The following is a 25,482-nucleotide window of genomic DNA, read 5'->3' as shown; positions in this document are numbered from 1 at the left end:
TTCAGGCTCATAAATAATTTCCTGCAGCTCAAGTCTGGCCTGGAAACCTGCCTTTCACTCCATGCCATCAACTCCCCCTCTAAGTACAACTCTCTCCCTTTCACACTCTGTCTGCCTGCCATATCATCCCCCTCTCCAACTACACTGATCTGGCTTCCTTTCTTCCTTTCTGTCACTCTTCAGTATCCCCTCTCCATTGGCAAAACCACCATGCTCCCTGTGGCTCCAGGCCCCCGCTACTTCCTTCCCCAGTCAAACCCGTCCTCTAGTACAACAATCTGTATCCATCTCTGCAGTGCTTTGCTTGGAAATCAGTAAAAAATAAATAAATAAATAAATAAAAAAGTCTCAACAGCAGCAGAAGGGGCTGGGGTTATCCACTGGGTCAAAAGAATGCAGCAAAAACACACTGCCTGGAGCATATTTGACAGGTTCTTGGCATGGCGTCTCAATGCTGTCATGCAATTAACAGAGTGTGGCACTGAATTTGCATTTAGAACATCGGTAGACAATTTTCTTCTCTGGCAAAAATTGCATAAGAAATGCATCAGAAAATATTATAGGCGAGTCAAACAATAGGAGAGAAATTAAGGAAAAAAAAAAAAAAAACTTTCTCAGGCTATATAAAAATTCTGAGAAATTTTCACAAGTGACATTTATGACGCTACTTTAGAATAGAGCACAGCTGCAACTCTAACCAGCTTTACTAGCTGAAACGTATTCAACAAATAGTTTTAAACTTTAAAATCTGAAATCCAACAAAGAATCATTTAAATGCACTACAAACATTCTATCTAATGATTGAAGTTGGAAAGTATATGTGTGTTCTATATTTAATTACATATATGCTGTTCTAATTTAGGCTATACGACAGACAGCAGAACTTTTCTCTCTTGTGCTTGAGGAATATTATTTATTTCACTCAAATCTATTCTCACAGTTGTAATTTTAAGCAGCTAAGACATTTTTCACAACTGATAGATGGAGAGAGGGCTAAAGTTATACCAGATTTGTTCGTGAATAATAAATCTGGTGGAACTTTTAATGTGTTACAACAAATTCAGAAGAAAGACGTTCACCAAACTGAAAATAAACACAAACTTTTAGTTTAATTTACAGTAAAAATCAAACTGACCATGTTTGAATACTTTATTTCCTTTTAAATGCAAATCATTCACGGTTCATAAGTGAAAGGTAACTCAAATTCAATAGAAATTAAGAACTTTTTTTCATTTAACAAACTCTACTCCAATCAGTCACAACAGCCACTGTGTAAATAATGATGAATTTTAACAGATCAATTTGAACTTTTAGGATGTAATTGAAATATAACAGGAGTTAAAATCAACCTAAATCCATTGAAATGTCTAATAAAAGTCAGTGTAAGAAGTGCAAAAACAGCTTGTCTTCTCTGTTCAGGAAGAATTTTGCCCAGACAATTGATGTCGGTGGATAAGTATCTGGTAGTTTACATATTCCTTGAACACTGGACTGGCTGCAACAAAACAATAACATCATTATAAACCATAACCAACTAATGATACTCGCCGTTACACTGCTGACAAGCTGCAAGCTTTCGATAAAGTCCTAAAAATTAATGAGATGACTCTCCAACTTTGATGGCATTGATTTTTCCAGAAAAAATATCGGTTTAAGTCAAGAATAAGGTTCAGTCACCTTCATCGGAAATTGGAAATATTGTGAATCCGTTAAATCATTCCCAGAGTAGCTTGATTCTTTATATAGTTTTAATCAATCAGTAATGAGGTTAAATTTGCCAAAGAAATGTATGCTTTATTAGATAAAGCAAGGCAACATTGGCATTTATCCATGGAGTTTGAGAAGTTCTATGAATAGAAGTTCTCATAGGTCTTTGGTTAACTCTAATGCATTAGTAACATAATATGCTGCTATTACTTGTGACAAATCTTTGACTATGCACAAAATAAACAGTGGGCAAAAAAACCCCTGCAGTTTTCATCCTCTCTTTCTCTTCAGTTGTTCTGATATTCAGTAGGTTTGTTTTGACAGCTTTGAAGTTCACCTCTTTATGTCAGTCAGATCAACAGAGATTTAGAACATTCAATACCCATCATCCTCTAACTATCGGTTTCAGAGACTTACAGGACACAGGAAGCAGCTCCCACTGACAGTGGGCTTGAGACAGAGTATAACCCGGAACACTTATCAATCAATCTCAGTCATACCTCGTAACCCTAAAAGCTCTCTGCGCGAGTGTGAACCACAGGTTTAAGCTAGTTCACTTGGGGGAAAACGAATACTGGAGGAAAACAGAAAAAAAGAAGATCCTGCCAAACACAACATATAAAATCTCACTGCTGACCAGCAATTTCAAAACCTGGACATTCTTATGAGGCTAAGTGCAACACGAAGACGAATATTGATCTATTGTGTTTACCTCTGGTTTAGTGCTATCATCTGATTGGGGTGCCTCATAGTTCACCTGTCAACCTCCATAATGGACTCCTGGTGACTAAGAAAATCTCTACTACTCCTGCAAGTTTTTCTTCAGAATAAAAGCTGATTTCAAAGTGCCACCACTTTTTAAAAATGTTTCTTGAAGTCAAAGACGTGGGAATCTGCATATGTATGCGTTATGTTTTTAGACAGTCCAAAAACTATGTTCTTTATACAAAATGCTCTGTAGTGGAAACAAATATACCCAGACAAATTTTGGCAAATAAAAACTGAAAATTTGCAGATAATAAAATAGAAATAGTTATTTCTATGCACTATAGTCTACAGTTACCCAAAAATAACCATATATAAAACTTGTTTAAAACTAGAGACACATCTTAGAAATAAATAGTAATGCAACTTGTTTGTGTAATTTTTGGTGACAGAAAACTTTGCCTATCTTGTCCAAGAATCATTCAAAGTTTTCTAATGTAAATGAAAGATTTCATTTAGAGAGAGATGCAGAGAAAGAAACAACATAAACAGAGGTAGATTGCGGGTAAATGATGAAAACAGATCGAGGAAGGTTGAGTCTGGTGATGAAGGGTCCCTGCAGCTACCTGTGGCCATCAGCGTATATTACTGTTCAATAATGATAAATAAGTTAACTGTCTCTCTCCCCAAATGCTCTTCTTGCTGCTAGCACATACCACTCCTCTGCTTATCTAGCCTCCAACATAAAATCCTAATGTTAATAAAATAAGTAAAAGCCGACCGCTTACAACACATCATTTTTATGCACAACATACACTCACTGGGCCATTTATTAGACACACTGTGCTAGCATTAGGTTGGAACAACTTTTACCCTCAGGACTGTCTTAAATTATCAATGCTAATTGAATCAACAAGGTGATAAAAACATTCCTCAAGAGATCTTGGTCCAAATTGGCAGCTGCACATGCATAATACTCTCTTCTTTTCTAACACGTCCCAAAGGTGCTCTGTTGGATCAAGACCCTGAAACTGTGGAAGATGGAGTCCAGTGAACTAATTGTCAGGTTCAATAGACTCGAGATGATTTAAGACATTAGAATATGTGAACACTGTAATCTTAATGGGGTAAACATGATCAGCAACAAAACTCAGGTAGGGTGTGGAGTTTAACTGTTGCTGTTGAAAATCTCTCCACACCATTACACCGCAAGCAGCAGTCTGCTCACCTAATACAAGGATTGCCAATCCATACCTTTGCATGGGAAAGGTGCTTTATAAGTGAACTATTTACTTGGATTCAAGAGACTTTGGTCCAAATTGCATTTTCTTTAAGCAGGAATTGTGGCCCATCTGAATGTAGCATTTGAAATCAAAGGCCCATCACACCAGGTAATTTTCTAATTTGCTATTTTCACATTATGGTGAGTCTGTGTAAATTTTAGCACCAGTTTTGTGTTTCACAATGGCAGGAATGGGACCTGGTGTGGGTTTTTGCTCCTGTATCTGCTTTAAAGTCCAACGTATTATACTCTTTTCATCTACTTTGATCTTAACAATGGTACATTCAGATCTGGAATAATATATTTACCGTAAATATTATGTTGTAAATTTAGACAATAAGATTAGTATTTAACATTAATACCAACTAACCCTTTGAAGTAAGTCCAGTAACTATAGCTAGAAGTCATCAGCAGAACAAATTAATATCAATAATCCAAACTTGTAAGTACTTTGGCTAGTATACATTCACCAACGATGAGCATTGTTCTTCTTCTGTTCTTGCTTGTCGCTCTGGGGTCATGAACTGTTCACATAGAAGTCTGACTGCGGTTTCATATAACTAGTATGAGCGACCACAGAAAAATAATCAGATTTCAGAAAGAAATCTGAATCGGGCTTTAAGACCTGCTGTGTGAACGTAGCCTTATTCTACTCCATGCTGTCAAACAGGTTCTAATTAAGCCTGACAGGTTTTTCATGAATCAGGCCATGGTGTGGATAGAAAAGTTAAACAGCAAAAGAAGATGTGAGGAATAAGTTTGGTTCATAACTTAGCAAGGGGGGGCAACAATGTTTTGTCATTGGATCAGGTTTATTTTCCCAAATAAATAAAATTCTTATTAGAAAACTTCATTCTTAACTTCAGTCATCATTGCCTGACTTTTTGTTCAAAGACCTGAAAAATTTAAAGATGATACTAAATAACGGGTACATGGTTTAATATCAACAGTCTCTCACTCAATCCACCTATTTGTTAAAGTATTTAACAATATTTATTCGACGATGGAGAAATGTGCAATTTTATTTTATTTTTTTATTTTTTTCCGGTAAAACCAAATAATGTCATGTTATTTTACCATGCTGGGACAGACTAAAGCAAACAATAAAGCAGAAGTAAATAAAATAAAAAGGGATGAAATTGAAAAGAGGCAGAAAGCAAACAGATATCGGCTCCTCCATTTGTGCTGTTGCTCCATCTACTGTAGGTGTGTGTCTAGAGGGTCCTAATTGCTGCTGAGGTCAGGCTGCAGAGCAGTAAAGGGTTGTGTTTGATGCAGGTAAGAGTGTGCATGCATGCATGAATGTGTGTGACTGCTCTGCATGCCCTTGACTTGCAGCTGGCAAACAACGCTTTAGGCCCCCACAGCTGCCTCATCATTACTGTTCACAGGGATCCCCTGCCACACACAAACACGCACAGGCTCACGCAGAGTGAGACTTAGTCACAGCTACACAGGCACAGACACAAACAGGCACACGCAGACATACACAGAGACACTCACCCCTTCCCGCAGGCTCCTCATTAAGCCAGTGTAGGCGGCAGCAGGAACGAACCACAGTCCCTCTGGGGAGCCTCTCTTCTCCTCCTGATAGAGAGTCATAGAAAAGACAGGGAGGACGGGTGAGAGGGGAGGGTGTACAGTTCGGGGTGGGGGGGCAGCGAAGGAGCAGAGTGGAAATGAGAGAGAGGCACATAGATGAAGTGAAGGAGATACAAGTAGAGAGGAGTGAGGAAAAGGGCAAGAAAAGGCCAAGGCAGGGAGGGGAAAGGGAGCGCGAGGAGTCAAGACATCTTGATTACATGGTTTATAATCCCTGTGAGCAACATGCTTCATAGCTACAGCTTATTCAGATGGCTGGTCAAATGTTGGTTACTCAAAATGTTTGCTTTTATTTTTTAAATAATTGTGTAAATTAATTTGATGTAGGGTCCTATACTAAATTTTACATTTTAAAATTTTGTACTTTTCCAGATTTTTGTTGCGGTTTTTGTAACATTCTGGACATTTTTGTTCAAGATACTTTCATACTTTGGTTTTGTTAACTGGATCTTTCACAAATGAAACAACACAATGCTGAAATTGGCTTCAAATTTGTTAATAGTGAAATAATTTTATGTCATCTGGACTAACCTAGATTTGATCTGTTAAAGAAAAAACAATAATATTTAGACTTAGAACAGGAGTGGCTATCAATATTGAGCTTTGCCTCTAAGCCAACACTATTTTGCATACCAGAGGACTGTTTTTTAACACTTATTTAACAAAAAATTGACCCTCTTTTTCAAATTTGCATTTGTCTGTAGATTTATTTTCTTTTTGATAAAGTAATCAACAAACTGAACAAAGCCCAATTGGGTTGTTGTGAAATAAATCTGAGCACTTTTTATACTCATTCTCACTTTACCAAACTTCTTAATAAAACCCAGACAATACTTTAAGAAATTATTGTCTATTCAAAAAAAATACTGCAATTTTTTCCCCAAATAAGCTTTTCTATGGAATTTGTAGGCGTCATTTTACAAGGCCAAACTTTCACATTTACCCATTAAGAAGTACTTTATAGTTATTACTGGATTATACTAGGTTTTTATTGCAAATATGCAAATGAAAGGTAAATGCAGGTCTTTCTGAAAATAAATAGATCTTTTTTTTCACTTTTATAGAAGCACTGTCTCATAGCCCACATTTTTCTAATCATTTGTCATATAGTTTCTAACTTATTTGAAATAGTGCTCTGTTCCCTTGCTGCTGTGCTTCGCTTTAGGCTACATCTAACCTTGAGGAAAAAGACAGACCTGTGGGCGCTGGGTAATTGTTGTCATTGACAACTGCAGAACTGAAAAACACACAACTTTATTTGGTTAATATTAAAAGGAACATTCTGCATAAGCTAAACATTGGTTTCAAAGGCAACATGTGTAACATAAATTCACCTGTGACTTGCAGAGCTGATCACTTGCATTAATCATTAGAACTCACTTTAGCCTCTAAAATATTTTCCCAAAAGTCTTGAGGATCATCTAGATATTTTTGCCAAATATGAGAGGGGCCTTTATGTTTTTTTGGGTCAGCAGCAGTTTGACCTTGGAAATTTCCCATGGAGGCCAGCCTCTCTTACTTATTGTTAAATCTTAACCTCTGACCCCAACTGAGGCAACTGAGATCTGCAGAGCTTTAGATATAATTCAGTGTTGTTTCATGACCTCCTGGTTGAACTGTTTATGTGTTCCTGGAGAAATTTTGGCTGACCAGTCTCTCCTGGGAAGGCTCACCACTGCTGCATGTTTTCCCCAGTTGGGGATTATGGTTCTCGTTTTGGCTTGATGACGTACCAAAGTCTTAGACATCACTTTTTAATCCTTTCCAGACAGACAGTGGTGACTTTGTGTTTCTACTTTTTACATTTTATTTATAAATCTTATATTATTCAATTATGTGCATTGAACCTGAAGACTAATAATCAGGCATGGGTTTAAAAATAAAAGTAGATTAAATACAGTGAATTTAATTTATCAGGGGCGGGGGGCAGGGGGGGAATTACTCTTTCCCACAGAGTCAAAACAGCTTGGATATTTCACTCATTAAAATAATTATTTTAAAATTATTATTTTAATTAATTAAATAATTGTCTGAAAACTGCATTTGTACAAACTCGGATTTTTATTTTATAATACTAAAAATTTATAACCCTTAATTGCGACACAAAAAAGCGAAAATAGAAAAAAAAAATTTGTAAGGGGGAAAATATTTTTTTCACAGTAATCCATCTCATGTTACAACCTTTTTGATTTCTTTGATAAACTGAAACGGTTCCTCCATCACTACTAAGCTGAAGTCTAATTTGTTTCAATCCACTAAAAGTTGTTGATGATTCAAGCAAAGTACTCCATCGCCCTGAAACGTGAGCAACATTTAATTCTCCATTCTTATGGTGCTGGAAACAGTATGAAGGGTACTCAGATTTTTTTTTCTTTTCTTTTTGAACTGAACCTAAATTAGAAAAATTTTAAGGTGATGAACAGCTGATCAGAGCAACACACTGAAAGGAAATAAAAAAAAAAATAAAAAACAAAAAACAACTACTAAAGGAGATGTTAAAAGTGATCCAGATGGAGCCTCTACAATTTCTTTTTTCAGCTTTGGAAGAGTATTCATAGTAATCAAGGAGGCTGATTGATTTTTGAAGGTTATCAGTTAGTCATGTAAATAGAAATGTTACTTAATTGACTCGTCTGGTGAGATTGAGGTTAAGCAGAAATAAATTGGTATCACCTTTCCTAATAAAGGAGGCCTTCTTCACTCTTTCTTGTAAGTTTGAGGACAAGGGGTCAATTCCTTTTCAATTGAGTTTAGTCAGCATACAAAATTAAACTCCATTACCTGATGATAGGGTTCACAGTTAAATCCATTTTACTCTAGATTGGTCTTTCTCTCTGAGGTAATGAGAATGCATTTTGATCTATCTTATATGCAGGGAATGCTGTGAATCATTCATTTAAACTTATTAACTCAAAGTAATCCATTTAATTTTCATCTCAAAAACATTTTTTCAAAAAGATTTTTTTTGTCTTTTACAGTGTCTTGCAAAAAAAAAAAGTGCTTATATCCCTAGAACTTTCACTTTTTGAACCATCATAACCTGACCTTTGAAGATTTGTTGTGATATCAGTACAAGGTTGTGAACTGTTTCAAAGAGGCCATAAATGATGTTAAAATAATTATCAATATATGAAAATGTTCAAATAAATACTGAATTCCCTATTTATTTACCTTGTATTATATATACATATATATATATTTGGTTTTTTTGGCAATTTACTCATTTTACACTTTTCAAAAAGGCTTCCTCCAGTAAACAATATTCTTAGTCATAATTTAATGCATATAGGGTCCAGTTGTGCCCCTCCTCTAAGGTCTTGGACAACTGACTCATTATTCTTTCACATCTGCATCCTTGCATGTATCCATGTATTGAGTGATAGTCAACAAGCTCCATTCAGGGCACTAAAAATTGTTATTTAATGGTTATTTTTCAATTAAATAAAATGTAAAATTTTTATTTAATGGAAAAGAAAAATTCTATTAAAATTGTAGTGGTTGCATTTGTCAAACAAATGGATTTGATTTGTCAAATCCAACCTCCTAAAAGGAATATTTCTATTTCACGAGCAGTAACATTTGAGTCATAGGAAGAGGTGATATGCAAGTTGTACCTCAGAAGACATCATGTAGAGAAACTCCCCTAGTGGTGGCAGCAGGAACTGTTTCAGTTTATTATTCCTGAGATTATCCCGCAACAAGTCTGTTAGAGTTGACACAGCCTGAAAAACAGAGTGAGACGTGGTTTAGATACAGAATTAATTTTAATACAAATTACCAAAAAAAAATCTAGCCTTTCCTTCTTGAGTGTCTGCCGGTGTGTATATCAGGTGTATTTTTTTTTATTTTTAAAGGTGCCTTTTGTGCGGACACTTATATAAAGGTAAACCAAATTTCCAAAATTGTTATTTTTTGGCTCCAATTGTTTAAAGTTAACTTATTGATGTTCTTGGGAAAACAGCACTGGAGCGACTAGAGATACCTCCACATAGAAAAACACAGCGATGCCCCTCCCCCACCTGTTGAGTGCTGCCAGTCAGCTGGCTGAAAAAAGGCCATTGACTACAGATGGCATTTTTAGCCAGCTTGACAGACTAATTAGCCTGTCGAGCTGGCTAATTAGCTTGACAGGCTAATTAGTCACCCTGTCAAGCATGCAGGCTGACTAATTAAGCTAAGATAGTATCAGCTTGTCATACTTCTCTAACGTTGAACGGACTAGAATGCAGGAAAGGTCTAATATTATACACAATAGACTCTGGATCATCAATACTGATTTAGTACTGTGGATTGAAATATAAATAAATAAATGTTAAAGATGACTGTAATATGTAACTATTTGAGCAGCAGCAGGTAGTAGCAGTACTAGCAGTAATAAGCAATCAGATCATGGCATTAATTATTTAAAATGTTTGTATTATACTCAAGGTTATGATACAGCAAAAAGCTCAAACCAATCTATGCAAACTGACAACCACATTTATAATTTATGTATCATGAAGTGGCTTTCTATGTTTTTGAAAACAAGAAGGAAGGAAGTCTGGATATATACGAAGGACTAAAAACAGTGATTGAACTAAGACGGCAACAAGAAACAAATGTTTGTCTGCAGTGTTATCACAATAGGTCAATAAATACAATAAGATAAATTACAGTCGTTAGAAAAGGTGCAGAATTTGATAAGACCCAAGCACCAGTAGGAAACGTTCCTCACACTAACAACAGCACAAACACTAACATTGTTTAGTGGTTAACAATGTTCCAACCTGGTATTATCAAGAAACCTTGGTGATGCCAACACATGGAGGCTATATATTTTTTTCCAACATGACGCATTAACTATATATGCTTAGATAAGACAGGATAAGATAATTCTATTAGTCTCCCATAGGAAAAATTTGTCTTGGAAGCAGGGGCAAAACGGCAATACAACAATAAAAGCTCATCCAAAAGGACGGTAACCATAAATAAATATATAAACACTAAAAATACATAAAAGCACGGTCATCGTCTGGACCTCTTTGTTACTCATTTGGTTTAAAAGTCTCAGATGTTCTGAAAATTACACATGGACCCGATCTATATGATTCAACCTCTACTACTTACAAAATAATCAGAAATTAAATTGATTCAACAAAAACTGAGATTTAGAAGTCAGTCCTGCAAATAAAAATGATACATTTATTTTTGTTAGCATGTCTCTACATTAGATACCAGTCTTAAAGTTCCAATATTATGCAAAATTCACTTTTTGCATGTTTCTGTACTTTCGTTTGGGTAACTCCTACTTCTAGAAACAATCCAAGTGAAAAGAAAAAAAATAAACACTCAGCTGTTTTTGGGAGTATGTAAATGCTCTCCTGTTGTCTGCAAAACAGCCAGTTTCAAAAACCTTCAAATTGTTACGTCACAATTTTGTTACCAAGCAACCCCAAAGTAAGCCCAGCCCCTCACTTGGCAACACAAGTGGAGATCTACCCACTGAATTACAAGACAATGCTAAATTTGTTCTGCTGGATCACCACTGCAATGGCTGCTGGAAAATGTTTTGTTGTCGACTACAATACAGATTGTGTGTCCATGCATTTTTTCCCAGTCAAGGAGAACAGATATAAGTGGCTTCATTTTATTTTTGCTTGAAATGTCCCTGTGATATTCCCAAAGAAATTTGTAGATTATGCAAATTAGTTTAGAAAGGAGTACTTTAAAAACTACCAACAGCACAGAGCAGGATTTGCCAAAATACTTTGACTGAAGGAAGGTCCTGTCCCTACTGTTTGTCACAAATCTGTAGATGATGGTGATGCAAGTACATAATAATGTCTTGTATGTTTTGTGTTGTTGTTTGGTATGAGCATGATTTGACATTTAGCACAAGCTAATGCTGACCAATATCCTCTGCTATGTCTCATGTTACGCTCCATACATTATCTGTGCATTTACGGTCATAACGGCAGTAAACTGAAAATGATAGTCTACCATTGAGAAGTTGAACTGTTTGTGAATACATGTTGGTTACTTGGACACTACCGACATTGATTTTATTATTATATTTTTTTACATGTTGAGAGAAGTGCTTCTCCTCTAACCTTGCAAATATATTTAAAAAAAGGTTGAATATGCGGAAAACGGTCTTAGAGCGGAGTTATTATGCTGATGTCGGCTGCTTCTGGGTCTGCTTCGGGGTCAAAGATGTATAGTTGTACCACTGTGCATTTGTTTGTAGACGGTTTTACGTGTCTGAGGTGCCAATGTAAACACTGGGTTTGGATGGTCAGCAGCAACTTATTTGCATAATCGTGATGCAGCTCTAAAACAGCACATTCTTACATGAGCTCAAAACAGACAGAATTGATCGGGTGAAATCTCAATACCTCAGAATGACTTTGTGTATTAATTGTAATGAACATGTTTTGTACAGCCCAGAGAAGAAACGGGTAGAAACGGAGTCTTCAAGAGCCAAAATTTAAAGAAAATGTTCATTAAAAAGGTGAGAAGGACCAATAAGACACGTCCAACGCAAGAAAAAAAAACAAAAAAAACAAGAGGAAATGTAACAGATTGAGCAAGGCTTGAGACAAATCTGCATTCAGACTGTAAAATGATTGTGGGCACAGGTGTTAGATTGAGCAAGGCTTGAGACAAATCTGCATTCAGACTGTAAAATGATTGTGGGCACAGGTGTTCCAGACGACCTCTGAATGTGAGCCGAGGTACCAAGAGTGTGTTAAGAAACATAAAGCAGTTTTTAGCATGATGCCTTGTGACTGGATCACTCAAAACAATTACTAGCGCCTTGTCTTTATAGCTTGTTATTTAAATATATGGTGAGACAGTTGGTAGCTTCCTGACATTCACGTTAATGGGTAATTCTGTGATCTGATGCAAGACCTGCCTGACCCCTTTGTCAAATTGCCTTCCTCTCAACTTCTTAACATTCATCTTTCCTTCTCTATTTGTTTGAATTTGCCAGATCTGTACCGGTTTCTCAACCCGTTTCTGCTGCTCACCTATCTTGACTAAGGCTGAGTCCCTTTTCACCCTTTGCCCTTCTAGTAAGCAGATTTCTCAATATAACCTATTTTTCTGTCCAGAGAACTTTTATAAGTAGTTATTTTATATATTTGAGAAAGATTTGCCAACACATTGTAAGAGGTTCAGACTAGTAAATTATTTGTCTTTTAAAGAGAAAACTGCACCATCACTTCCAGGAACAATAAGTTATTGAGGTGAACCAAGAGGTTGGTTAACCAAGCTGCAGTGCAGTCAACCTTATCTTCAAGTACCCAGCTCTCCACCAATGTGTCTAATTTGAAACATTTTCATCCCATTTTTTGTACTCTGATAACCTAATAATTATGCTTGCACAACAGCAGTATTTTAAAAGGTGTTTTGGCAGATAAAGCATAATGCATATCAAATGGAAAAACAAGCAGGTGATGCCTGGTTAAAATCTACATAAAGCACGGTATTCATCAAAAAGATGACACACATAGATTAGCCCAGATTCTGAGAATGTCTTGACAAGAGCTCCACTGGTAACATGAGACCTACTTTTATATTTTATGCATGACTATATGGGGTAATGCAAAGTGGAAAACAAATGTTCTACATTATGAAATACCAAACCCATTAGTGCTACTGTAATAGAATTTTTTAAAATGTGTTTAAACTGTTGCCCTTTTCTTGATGGAGTATTACAAATACTACTACTTTTTGTGTTTTTGTGCAGCGAGTACCCTCTGAATCTGTGTCCTCAAGGAATGCTGGGAGATTTTTCAGAGCATTTAGTCTCCTTATCGTGTAAAACACCCTGCACAGTAAAGGATGTACTTCTTAATCTGCAGGTGGGCTAAAAAAAAATGGAAGAGATTTTTGAGTGATGTTTAGTGACGGGGAAATGTGTGAGGTTTCAAAGACACAGCATCACATTAACAGCTGAATACTTGTCAGTATTTTTTTTCTGAAGCAATTTTATCATTTTAAAGAAAAAAAAAACAACAACAACCTTGTCAGCATAAAAGAGAACAAGATAGAAAGGGGACAGTGAAAAAATACAAGTGTACTTTGTTTGTATATGTGTTTAAAGGATATACTTGTGTACGTGTGTAGGTGGAAATAGAGGGGTTGAATAAAGTATATTGAAGTTACTATGGTAACTAAGCCCAGCCCCAACACACCAATCAGCAGGATTGCAGCAGGAGAACCCCTGCTGAGACGACACACACTCAAAGAGAAAAATGCAAGTGTGTGTTCTGTTTGATTGGTCATCTGTTCCGTGCAATATAAGGAAACACAACAATACAGTATCTGCAGGCACAAACACACAGCAATAAGAACAGACAGAACTATACACACACAACCCCTGCTGAGAGCTCGCACAGGCAGTGTTCAAAACAGCCTGTGCACACACATAAAAGACACTCACACACACAGGACCCCTGCTGAGCCCATAGATGGTCAGGCACGGCCATAGTCACGAACAGACAGAGGAAGATAGGCAGGCACAACGCTCAGTTACATCCACAGTTGCTGCAGGAAGGTAAAGCGGGTAACGGAGACAAAAAATCAAAAACATTCCACCATTTGTCCTAAACACCAAGGGCACTGAGCGTATATATGCCAAGGCTGGCCCTTTTTTAAATCCCAAAGACAAATAAGCAGCAGCCGTATGAATGCTATAATGAGGACATCAGGAATCACATAAATTATATATGGAAACAAACCAAAAAATGACCACAAAGAGGTGGGAAAATTGGTTTATAATTAAAATGATCATTAGGACTAATGGTCACACAAAATTAGCTTTTTACTCTGTATGAACCTTTTGTTTTTAGAGGACCCACATAAACTGACTAAATTGCCCATGTGAATTAATAAAGCTGATGCAGCTTGTGAATATTGTTTCGTTTATGATGGTAATCATGCTCAGATGTTGTGTCAGTTCACTTTGGAAACTTGTTGATTTAACCACAAAAGCATTCAGCAGTAATAAGGTTGTGGTCTTTCAACTGCAATTCATCTGCATTTCTGATGATTACAACAATAAGAGTTGCTCAAAGCTAAAGAAGAAACACCACATTACATACTACAGAGCGCTCCAGCATACATTAGCCGCAACATTAAAATCACTTTGCAGATGAGGATAATAACGATGATTAAAGTCAATGTAAGGTTTCTTTGTAAAACCTTTGCCCTGAGCAATCAAGTTGTCTACTTCTTTCAGACAGATTTAAATATTACTGGAGACTGTAAAACCGTCCAACGTGCTGCAGCGTCTCAGCGCAGTAGTATTCACCAGCGGTATAGTGCACCCAAACAATCTATAACGCACTCAAAGCGTTCCAGAGGGATACAGAAAAGCCAGCTGAGATCTTGCATCCATTCCCCAACAGATCAGAGGGCTCGAAAGCCTGTGATCAATTTACACCAGGAGTGCCCAGGACCAACCCTTGAGAGCTGATATCCTCCAACTTTTAGATGCGTCCCTTCTCCAAATTCCCTCATCAGCACATCATCTTGGGAAGGAGTCGTTCATTTGATTCCGGTGGGTTGGAGAAGGGCTGCATCTAAAAGCTGAAGGAAAGTAGCTCTCCAGGACTAGAGATATAGCTGAAACTATATCTATATCTCTTAAATGTATGTGCTGTACATTTAATAAATATTATCTTAGCAAGAGTGTGTTCACTGTGCAAAATATCTTATCAAATAATTTGAGAACTTCAAAAGTCATAAAAGCTACAACAGAAAAATCTAAAAAGTCATCATATTTTGCTTGCTTTTAATGAAAATCACACCAAAGGCATTATCAGAACATACACTTGAATTTTGTTTCTGAAAACATATCTTTTTTTTAATGCAATTTTCCATTAGAAGCAAGCAGTTTCAAATTGGTACACACTCAACTAAGCAAAATAAAATGCATATGCCCTGGTGCAAGCAACAGTACAGGATATTAAGGTTTTTCATTAACTTAAAATCCAGTTGTGTCTTTTATTTATGTTTAAATATGCATGAGAGACAAACAGGGAGATGGAAAGTCAAGGAGTTTGGTATTTTGTTCTGTATGTGGAAGAAAGTTGTCTCAAAGAGCTGTAATGCCCCCAGGTGGTCCAAACTGGATCTAAAAAGTGAGTATGGTATGAGCAAGTGTTGCTGTTCACATGTTCATTCAGGGTAAACCTTTTCTCAACTGTGTTAAAAGTTTTGATTTCTGTTAGCCCAAAGAAAGGAAGGAGAATTTTAGTACAATTTTAGATATTTTCAATATTACATGAACAGCATAAACACATTTCCCTCTGCCATCTACTGCCACATAGTGGTCCCAACTGGTATTACATTTGTGATTTTCCTGGTGTCTCTGACGTTACTGTTAGATCTTTGAGCATGTGAGAATGTAATTAATTCATTTTACCCAAACATGAAAATGTTTACCTGGTCACTTTGTAGTAACCGACTTGTCTATGACTAGTACTAAGAAGTCTCTTTTAATAAAAATCATTAATATTTAAGTAAACTTGTTAAAGAATGAGGTTAGATTAAGCCTGAAATAATACTACAGTAAAAAGGTTTTTTTAAAATATTTTGTTTAAGTTCTGCAATCAGCTGTTTTCATTCCCAAATACAGTAACATGTTTGTCCTTCAGACCTCAGAAACGTGGCAGTCTTCTTCAAGGCGACTACAGTACAGAGCCAGAAGACCCATCGTTCTGAGGATCTTGCTTCGTCTGTAAAATATTGTTCAACAATAAAAATGAGATTAATTAATTTTAGATATTGTGTTTGCATATCAGAACAGAGTACATGGTAACACAATTTAAGTTAGTAAACTTCCTAAATTGGCTTTCCTAAAAGTAACAGAACATCTGAAGCTTGGGATCAAAACCAGAACAATGGTTTATTAAATTCACTAAAATCCCCTTGAAAGAGGTTAGCTTAATTATTTCTGAATTAATAATAAATCTGGCTCACCAATGACAACGCCTAAAGTACAGCTGTAACTGAAGAGATGGTATAAGAAAAAGATAGACAAGTGGAAAACACAAATCATACTTTTATTAATCATGCCCATCTGGCTCTCAGGCTTGTCTTCTGCTTTAATTCAGAGCCTTTTCGTTGCACAGGAAATTCTGAATTTACTGTATGTCAAACATTTTTGTATTACTCCATTGGCCCTTAATTGCAAGCTATCATGTTTTCTCTTCATGAAAAAAAAAATTAAAAATACACATATAGGATGTACTTACAAATCCCAGTTTGGAGCTTGCCGTAACTGCTGGGTCAATACAGAAAGCTGCAAAAAGACAACAACAAAAACATAAACATAAGGAGAGTACAGAAGTGATAAGGAAAAAGAAAAACAAACCAATTTAGGAAACTAAATTAGGAGATGATGATTAAAAAATGTAAAAACATGGGATTTAGGTGGATTGTTACTTCTTAAAAACTCCTACTAATTCTTTCAAAACTCAATTGTTACTATACATTAACCACAACATATTAACAGCTAAAGAAATAAATAAAAAACCCATTGCTATCAGTACCGGGTGTGTATTGTGCAAATATAAAAAATGTGTTGCTGTGTCTTAACTAATGCTGCATAATTTCAGGAAAACAATTATTATTTTTGCTTTTTTCTGAATCTTTTTCTTTGCCACAATGATCCTACAATTTCTATATGATTTAGCATTAAATCCACTCCAAAAATACATCATGTGTGAGCACTGAGGACAATGAAAGCCCATCCTGCAGACCAGGTGTGGCATGCTGGTTTCATGCATGGCGCTTTTACTGGATTTTGGTAAAAATTCTTGTTGCAAGAAGAAAAGTAATTGAAGAAAGTCAAGAAGTGAAAATAATTTTTCTTTAGTTGTTTTTTATAGCACTCTAGTTTTATGAGACACTGAATTCTTGTTTTTATTATCTATTAGCTATAATTAACTAAATTTACAGAATTCAATGTGTGAAATATATCCTTCTGTGTCTGAAAAATCTGTGATATAAAACTCTCCAGTTTTAGAATGGAAAACATAGCACTGGTGACAGCAAGGGTCCTAACACTGTCATGCTACAGTATGTTGAGACACTAAATATTATTTCAAACTACACGGTTATGGTCAATAAACCCAGTCAAGCTACATTCCAAAAAGGGATCTGAAGTAAATGTTTTCCTACCAGTGTTGAGTTAATCAGCCTATCAGCAATAACTGTGTGGCCAACTATACAGCAGAGGTAGCACAGCAGGTTGAGTCTAGATCGAACAGCTGTAGACTGAGGAAGAGCAGAAGAGGAGGGGAGTGGCGTGGCCGGCTTCTTTTCTTCAAAGCATGAATGAAGTTGGAGCAGAAAACCAGTCCACTCATCATCACTCAGAGAAAGCAGCTTCTCCACTACACAAGAGAGAAAAGATTTAACTTTGAGATAATCTTGTGCTATATATTCAGCTTTATTGATGCAGATTAAGACAACGTACCTGAATATGCTGGTACACAGAGGTTTTTGGGATCAAATCGTACAGGAGTACTCTTAAGTATCTGTTAAAGTCATTATTGGAAAAAAAAAAAAAACATCGACTTCAGCTTGCGACCATCTTACTTTTTGTTGCTTTGTTCAGCCTTTCCTTGCAACTGTGCTATCAATATTCACATTCATGAAGCAAAAACGATTCCAGAAGAAAACCTTCAATTGTGTTCAGTGAATTTCCCTCTGGGAGTTACATAAAGCATCTTTCAATTGAGACACTCATTTACGAAGAAACAACGGAAAGGCTAATTATAGTGATATTGATCCTAAAGGATTTAGCCTGTATACAGCATCTCAATCTCCATACCTTTGGATTGTCAATGATTCGGGTGACACTCATATCAAACTCGGCGTGTAGAAGGCGCTTCACACAGCTTGCAATGTCAGTATCGGTGACAATCTAAAATAGAAAACAGTAGGGAGAAAATCAGATGACTGCCATAACTTTGTCTTGTGTTGACCCCTTACACCTACAGAACTTGCTTGACTCTTTAATGTACAGAATCGGCAAGGTGTCAAGAAAGGTGTCAGTAAGGTGAATCAAGATTCACTCAAATCCGTTTTCTCCCCCATTCTGATGCCTGATTTGCACTTTGTCAAATCATCTCCACTACATCTGCGTACCTAAATGTATTAAAGTGACGCCACGTAACTGACAATTTGCCATTTGTGTATCGAAGCGGTTTAACAGATGGCCCTAGTAAAGTTAACAGTGAATCACTCATGCGGTTTGTAAAGTAACGTTTACCTCAAGCTCAGAGTTCTGGCTTGATGGGTCAGAGATACTGCACTGGTTTCTTGAGTTGCTATGAAAAACCACAAATAATAAACAATGAGCAACAAATAAGAATTCAACTTTTTAATCGCTGAACTGTCCATAGATATTGAATCTCCACTGAGGTAACACACGGGCTACAGCTATGCTTTCAGAAATTAATTAATCAAATTACTTTTCAGATCAATGTCCCCAAATAGTTTTGATGAAGTTCAACTATAGAATACTTTTGAAAAATATTTCTATACATGCTTTAAACAAAAATACCTAAGTAGAAAGATTGTATCAGTGTTGTCTTGATCCACCCCGTTCTTTGGTTTCAGCTCTAGAACGTTACCTGGTAAAAGGGCAAATTTGTATTTTTATCATCACACATCTATGCAAAACAAATTAGTCAAAAAAAGTTGAGAGTTAAAGAAAGAATTGCATAAAACCTAACTTTAGATTTTTATTTTTTTTTTTCAGAAATACCATCTTGATTTAGAAATGACTGAAACTGCTTAGTGTAAAAGGCAAACGATGTCATGCTAAATTTGTATACTGTATTTGAAGAGAGCAAAGCTTCTCGTGTCCAAGTAAGGAACTGCCACGCCATTAAACTGTTGAAACCGAACACAATCTGTTACCTGTCATATATGGTTTAGTGGGCTGTGGCTCTCCCTTCTTGGGTTGAGACAGATCTCTCGTCTCAACTTGGTCCACCATTGTTTTTCCACATCTCACTTCCTTATTTGAGTTTTTGCAATTTAACCTTCCACCAGACACACGTGTAACAGATTGTTGGCTTTCAGCTTCTGTGTCATACGGCCTGTCGGCTACATTTGTCGTATGAGAAGATGCTGATTTCTTTGAGACATTAGAACCTGTCCGGCTAATAGCCGAGTGGCTACTGGGTCGACTGACTGAGTTTTCTGCAGGAAAAGGGCTGCGTGTCCTTTTGTGTCTGTAAAGGAATAAAAATGCATCAAATAATTTAATCAGAGCCTCTCAAACAAATGACAGCCTCACCATTTTTACAAAAATGTTGCAAAAAAAAAAAAAAAAAAAGAAGGAAATATTAAGACAATTGTTACAGGGGGTGAAATATATCTACACATCCCATGATAACAAGAGTCAACTTCATCACAGAATAGTTTTTCGTACCCATTGACATCTTCAGCTTCCTCATATTTTGCATCATCTTCTTCCATTTTTACTTGAGTCCAGAAAGGATGATCCACCAGCTCCGACCAGCTGATCCTGGTGAAGAAAAATAGTTCACTAAACTCAACACTGGCAAACCAAAATGACTTCAACGGATGCAGCCACAGTCAGAATCCGCTGAACAATTGGACGTTTAAAAGCAAAATTATACCCATCATTTTCTGAAGGACCAAAATTTTTAGATTTGTGACATAAAAGATGTACGTTTAGATAAAAAGTTTAAATAATTTTGAGAAATGAGCACTTGTCTGCTGTGTGCAAAAATCCAAAATAAAGCATCCGATTACTAAAATTATATAAATACATATAATTCATATTTCAAAATTATAACTTCAAAGGTAAATCAATGGGTCTGACCTCTTGGTTGGGTTCTTATTTAATAAACCTTTCAGGAGGCTCTGGAATTCCTGACTGGGAGGATTTGGGAGAAACACTGGAAAAGATTAAATAAGTTAATATAATACTTTATATACAGTTAGGCCCAAAATTAGTCCTACCCCTGGCAGATTTAGGTCTAAAGTAATATTTTTAATTTTACTAACATGGGTCTTCTGACTAAAAGTAAGAGTTTTGAGAGGCCCAGTTAGAGTCCAGATTCATATCTGCTGGAGAGAGCTAAAGCTTATGGTGACAGCATGGAGGCCTTCCGAACAGAAAGAGTTCCCCACCAAAAATAAATCAACAACAAAAAAACTACTTTAAGGATATGACTGGTGTGATGGAAATGAAAATGTACCCCCTCAGTAATGAGAGTACTTTGTGACCTGCCTTTACATTTCTTAAAATGTAAATGAAAAATAAACAAAATAAAAATCTGTTATTTCCAAAATTGATAGTCACTTTAAAGAGTTTTACATCTTTCCGAATTCATATCAGAAATAAATTTCTTGGTTGAATAAGGCATTTCTATGTAATGCCAATGGGCATAATTAACATTAGCCTTAGCTTTGAAGCTTAACTGTAGGTTCCTGTGCTAGCTTGTGTTTGATAATCTAGAACAGCATATTACCTTTCTGTCTTAGAGGTGGCGGTTCCTGATGCAAAATCTTCTCTGTCAGTTCAGTGTGGTTATCAGAACAAAAAGGAGGTTTACCTGGAAAACAAGTAGTCAGTAACAACCCCCAAATCCAAAAAGGATTACCGTATGTAAAACTTACGTAAAACGTATAAAAAATACAAGTGCAAAGGTTTGCAAATCCCATAAAACTAAATATTACTTCAAAGTAACATGTTTTAGTAATCATAAGTATACAATTTAAGAAACTGCAAGATTTTTAGAAAATTAAAGGTATTTCTTAGACTGATGGTAGCAGCACATCTCCAAAAGGCAGAACAAGGGCATGGTAGCCACAGAGAAGCATGTCTTCTTTAAACAACACTCCACAAACATCTAGAAACCAAGTAGACCAGTTGCTGTAGCTGTTCAACAGTCCTGTATCTTCTGTCTCAGATCTTTCATGTCATGAGGTCTGGCCTTCAGGCAGGCCAGTTCTGCACTCAGAAACTATGACACTATGAATTAAGTAGTGGAATTTTGTTCTAAAACTTGAATTAAAACTTTCCTGATTAACGGTTCCTTTCAAACATGTAAAGTTGGCACTTTGCCTCAGTCCATTAAAAATGGCAGAGTTTCTAACAGATTGTTTATGGCTTATTTGATTGATTAAGCTTTACTGGTGGATGGCATGGAAAAATGTTTTTACAGATGATGATTTGCTGAATCCAAGCAAAGATGTTTGTAACAGAATAAGGACAGGGTGTTTTCTTAGGCAGTGCCAGTTTAAGACCAATGCTCATGTTTGTCCCAAATTGACTTCTTGGAATATTATTCAGATATTTTCATAGACTTGTGAACCTCTCCCCCATCTTCACATGTGAAGAATTTAGCCTAAGTTGCTAATTTTACACCCAAACCTCATGCTAATTTGCTCCCAATCAACCTAATTAGTTGCTGAAATGCTCATCCACCTGTTAGTAATTTGTACCAGTTACTGTGACAGCTTTAAATCTCCCCTGCCCTTACTATTTTAGGATCTCTTCAGCTGTTAGTTTCTGAATCACCTCAGCTGTTCTAAAAATGGTACAATTTCTTAATTTAAAAATGTTATATGTTTACTGCTTTCCATTGTGAATGAAATATAAGTTTATAAAGTGTGAAAATGTTCCCATTTATTTTGGAAAATATTAGAATCAGAAGTTTAGTTCAGTTTCAAGCTATAATATAAAAAGACCAAGCAAATCAGCGGAAGAGAAAATTCATCATAGGTAGGTTATATTCATTATTTTTTACTTTTCAATATGTGAATGTGTTACTTTGCAAACATGTGTGAGTGGGTACCAGAGTACATATAGTAGAGCACACAGCCGAGAGCCCAGAGATCAGATCTCCTACTGGTTTCTGATCCCTGCACAACCTCTGGAGCACTGTAGGTTGAAGAACCTAGAAATATGCAACAGAATCATGCAGATACAGTTAGGAAAAAAAACTGATATCGTGTTGCCTGCTGTATGCAAAATCCACAGTATAAAATGTCCTCAAATGTGAGAACCCAGTACATGCAAAATGTAATGTTTTCCATGATTTTTGTTATTCTTCCAGCTCGGTAAGACCAACGTGAAGCTAGTTAAGCATCGCATTCCCCGAAAGGCATTCTCTACAATTTTTGTCATCCTTACAGTTACATACAACTACAGGTGGTTAGTTCATAGTTGCATTTAATCAATTACATTTACTTGAGTAACCTTTAGAACAAAAAAAATCTACCTATAAGAGTAGATTTGATTCAATAAACTTTTACTTCTACTTCAGTAATGTTATTTTGAAGTAACACCACTCTTATGCAAGTACGACTCCTGGCTTCTTTACCCACCTCAAGTCACTTCACTGGATAAAGTAGACCAAAAAAAGCTAGACAAACACTTTACTTATTATAATGATGCCAAATCGTTGCATGACAATTAATTGCATGAATCATCATGTAATGATAATTTATGAAGTTGCAATTGTATTAAAGTGCCAGTAAGTCTGGTGATAAAAAAATAAAAATAAAAAAACAAACTTAAAAAGTAACACTTGTTACAAAAAGAAATTAACTGCTCTAGATACGGCGTCTTTCAGCTTAACAAAAAATATCTCCTAGAGGTCATCATTGTCAAAAACAACTATGTTTTTTGTCACAAAACATAAAACAGAGGTGATTCGAGAATGTCGCACAGTATTGTAAATACTGTTATTTGTCAGGAATCAAATTATTTTATTTGCATAGCTTGTACAGTCCAGCTTGATCTAAAAAAAATCTTAAGACATCTATATTAGCACATGTCCTTCATTATTCATACGTCAATGTTAAACTCTGACCTTGCACTCTTGCTCTCATGTTCTTGTTGTCTCCTTCCTCTGGTTCCTCAGATGCAGAAAGTGTTGTAAAAATGTCCTCCAGAACCTCTCCTTCGGCCTTGGCCAGACAGAAGTTACTAAACTTCAAAATGCCACTACCATCTAGAAGAACCTAAATAAAAAATGTAAAAAAATAAATAAAAAAAACATTTACCATCGATTTAAATACACATCATGTTATAATTTTGGTTTTGGATCGAAATAATTGCGCATGCTAACCTTTGCAGGGGTGAAGTCTGACAGGACGATTCCCAATTCATGGATGTATCTTAATCCTTTGACCAAGTCCCATCCAAACCTTCTCACAATATCTTCTGACAGATTTCCATCATGAGTGACTACAGACTCCAGGGAACCGCCTAGAAGGTAAAAGCATAAACATTCATGTTTAAAAAGCAACAGTAAGTGTAACAGAAAGGTAAGTACTTATGTTCAATATCATCTCCAATATTTAAAAAAATCCAATATTTATTTGGGAATAAATGAGAAATTACAAACCTGTACAGAGCTCCACTATCACCCAGAGGTGCTTACTTGTCTCAAACCATTCATAGAAGCGTACAATATTTGGATGATCCAGATCCTGGCTCAGTCGTACCTTACAGGAGAGAAATACAACTTGCACCAGCAAAACCTTAAACATTTTGTACATTGATATTTTTTAGGGATTCATAATTGACTAACGCATTACTTTATGTCATTTAAAATGACCATAAAATTAACATTAGGAAAAAAAATTACAAATGAAGCATGACTAGGCATTGTTAAAATACATGGTTTGTGATCTCGGGTTTCTTGGTTTTGTCTGTGCAGATGATGGCAACGTAGCAGAGATTGTTCTTTCGTCTCCCTTTATAGACGACAAAGCTGCCATCATTGCCAAGCTCCTCATAAAGGATGAAGTTCTCCATTTCCTCTGGAAAAAAAATAAAATACAGGGTGCTATTCTTAAAAGCTGAGGCATTAGCAGAAAGCAATTGACATCAGGTCTATCAGTTCTCAGAATGACTAAAAGTTTACAAACACTCCTTATTAGCATAAAATTCAATCAATTTTCAGCTTTTAATATTCAATTTGTATCAACTGATATTATTTGACAAACATAAAAACAACAGGATACATAAGTTTGAAAGTGGACTTTCTCCACACACTCAGCAGTAACACATGCTGACACATATATTAGTAAACTAAAACTGTGTTGTTTTAGTTTACTAAAACAGCTAACGTGTATGTGGTGAATATTATGTGACGTTTTCTTGTCAGGGGTTAACTGTTTGCGTGAAACACCAACGGTGAGCTTCTATGACACCGAATTCGCAGGTAACCGAACTCGATAAAAACTCTGGTAAACACTAAAAAACTAATATATTAGCATTAACCCTGTGCTAATTTAATGGTGACCATATTATTTCAGACTACGGTGCGGAGCAGTCCATTATTTTCAACTAAACTTCAAACTTACCTCTTCAACAACCCGCTGTTGGTCAGCGGAAGCCTAATGGACCGCGTATTTCCGGCTGGAAGAGGGAGGTTTGTAATTATTTATCTGAATATTAGGATTCACTTTGTTTGTTGTGGTTATGAAATGTGTATTCAGAAACGTATTTGTGTGAGCTGGGCATTTTTTTGGCATAATATACAGGATAAACCTTTGTTTTATTAAAAGCACTTTAATGGTTTTGTTCCACACCCCCTGCGTAACTGGAATATTCCTGTGTTGCTAGGATACCAGACTGCAGACAACAGACGAAGCATGGGGAAGAATAAAAAAAATATAGAAAATGTTTTGGGGGGGGGGTTCCACATTTTTTATTTATTTATTTATTTATTTATTTATTTATTTATTTATTTATTTTGGCGACATATATCGTAAAACATCGGCGATTATTTTGGCTAACAACCAAGTTATGGGAGCAATCAGTGCTTGAGTATATTCATACACGCATGAAGACACATGAGGAAGTTATGCTTTAGTCAGGAAACAAACACCGTGTGCTTGTCGTTATAGCAAGTTCGCTCAAGGTAGTTACCAACCTGCACTAGGGGGCACCAGACTTCTTCCTGATATGCTCCAGAATTCAAATGTGCCGACTAGTAAGGCTACACAATGGCACTAGACGGAACAGCTTCCTGTAAGCATATTTTATTCAACAAAATAAAAGCAGCTACTGCGTTTTGCCTCTGTAAAGCTAAAAACGTTGTCTGATCTAACTAATTGAAGTATGACTTATTTTAGTACATAAAATAAAATAAATCAATAGTGATTTTCAAAGTACTTAGGCCTTGATG

At 36.1% G+C, this 25,482-nt stretch overlaps 1 protein-coding gene across 2 annotated transcripts in view; it reads right to left on the bottom strand.

Annotated features, from left to right (window-relative positions):
- ulk4 (unc-51 like kinase 4) overlaps positions 1-25,246 on the bottom strand; it is an 85,231-nt gene extending 59,985 nt beyond the window's left edge. For both annotated transcript variants that reach the window (XM_044117851.1, XM_044117850.1), the window contains exons 1-20: positions 25,228-25,246; positions 24,656-24,710; positions 23,967-24,109; positions 23,692-23,791; positions 23,413-23,552; positions 23,155-23,305; positions 22,135-22,236; positions 20,806-20,889; positions 20,154-20,229; positions 19,737-19,832; positions 19,220-19,536; positions 18,861-18,930; positions 18,567-18,624; positions 18,126-18,218; positions 17,769-17,829; positions 17,471-17,685; positions 16,543-16,589; positions 15,945-16,023; positions 8,911-9,018; positions 5,198-5,281 (exon numbers count right to left, since the gene is read on the bottom strand). In XM_044117851.1, the coding sequence (XP_043973786.1) occupies positions 5,198-5,281; positions 8,911-9,018; positions 15,945-16,023; positions 16,543-16,589; positions 17,471-17,685; positions 17,769-17,829; positions 18,126-18,218; positions 18,567-18,624; positions 18,861-18,930; positions 19,220-19,536; positions 19,737-19,832; positions 20,154-20,229; positions 20,806-20,889; positions 22,135-22,236; positions 23,155-23,305; positions 23,413-23,552; positions 23,692-23,791; positions 23,967-24,104 (2,019 nt within the window). In that variant the 5' untranslated portion in view covers positions 24,105-24,109; positions 24,656-24,710; positions 25,228-25,246. The remainder of the gene's footprint in view (positions 1-5,197; positions 5,282-8,910; positions 9,019-15,944; positions 16,024-16,542; positions 16,590-17,470; positions 17,686-17,768; positions 17,830-18,125; positions 18,219-18,566; positions 18,625-18,860; positions 18,931-19,219; positions 19,537-19,736; positions 19,833-20,153; positions 20,230-20,805; positions 20,890-22,134; positions 22,237-23,154; positions 23,306-23,412; positions 23,553-23,691; positions 23,792-23,966; positions 24,110-24,655; positions 24,711-25,227) is intronic.
- Between the last annotated feature and the right edge of the window lie 236 nt (positions 25,247-25,482).

This window comes from Gambusia affinis, linkage group LG05 (assembly GCF_019740435.1).
Source record: "Gambusia affinis linkage group LG05, SWU_Gaff_1.0, whole genome shotgun sequence".
In the NCBI taxonomy this organism is placed as follows: domain Eukaryota; kingdom Metazoa; phylum Chordata; class Actinopteri; order Cyprinodontiformes; family Poeciliidae; genus Gambusia; species Gambusia affinis.
The sequence above is the reverse complement of the archived record's forward strand: the minus strand, read 5'-3'. Positions and strand labels throughout refer to the sequence as shown.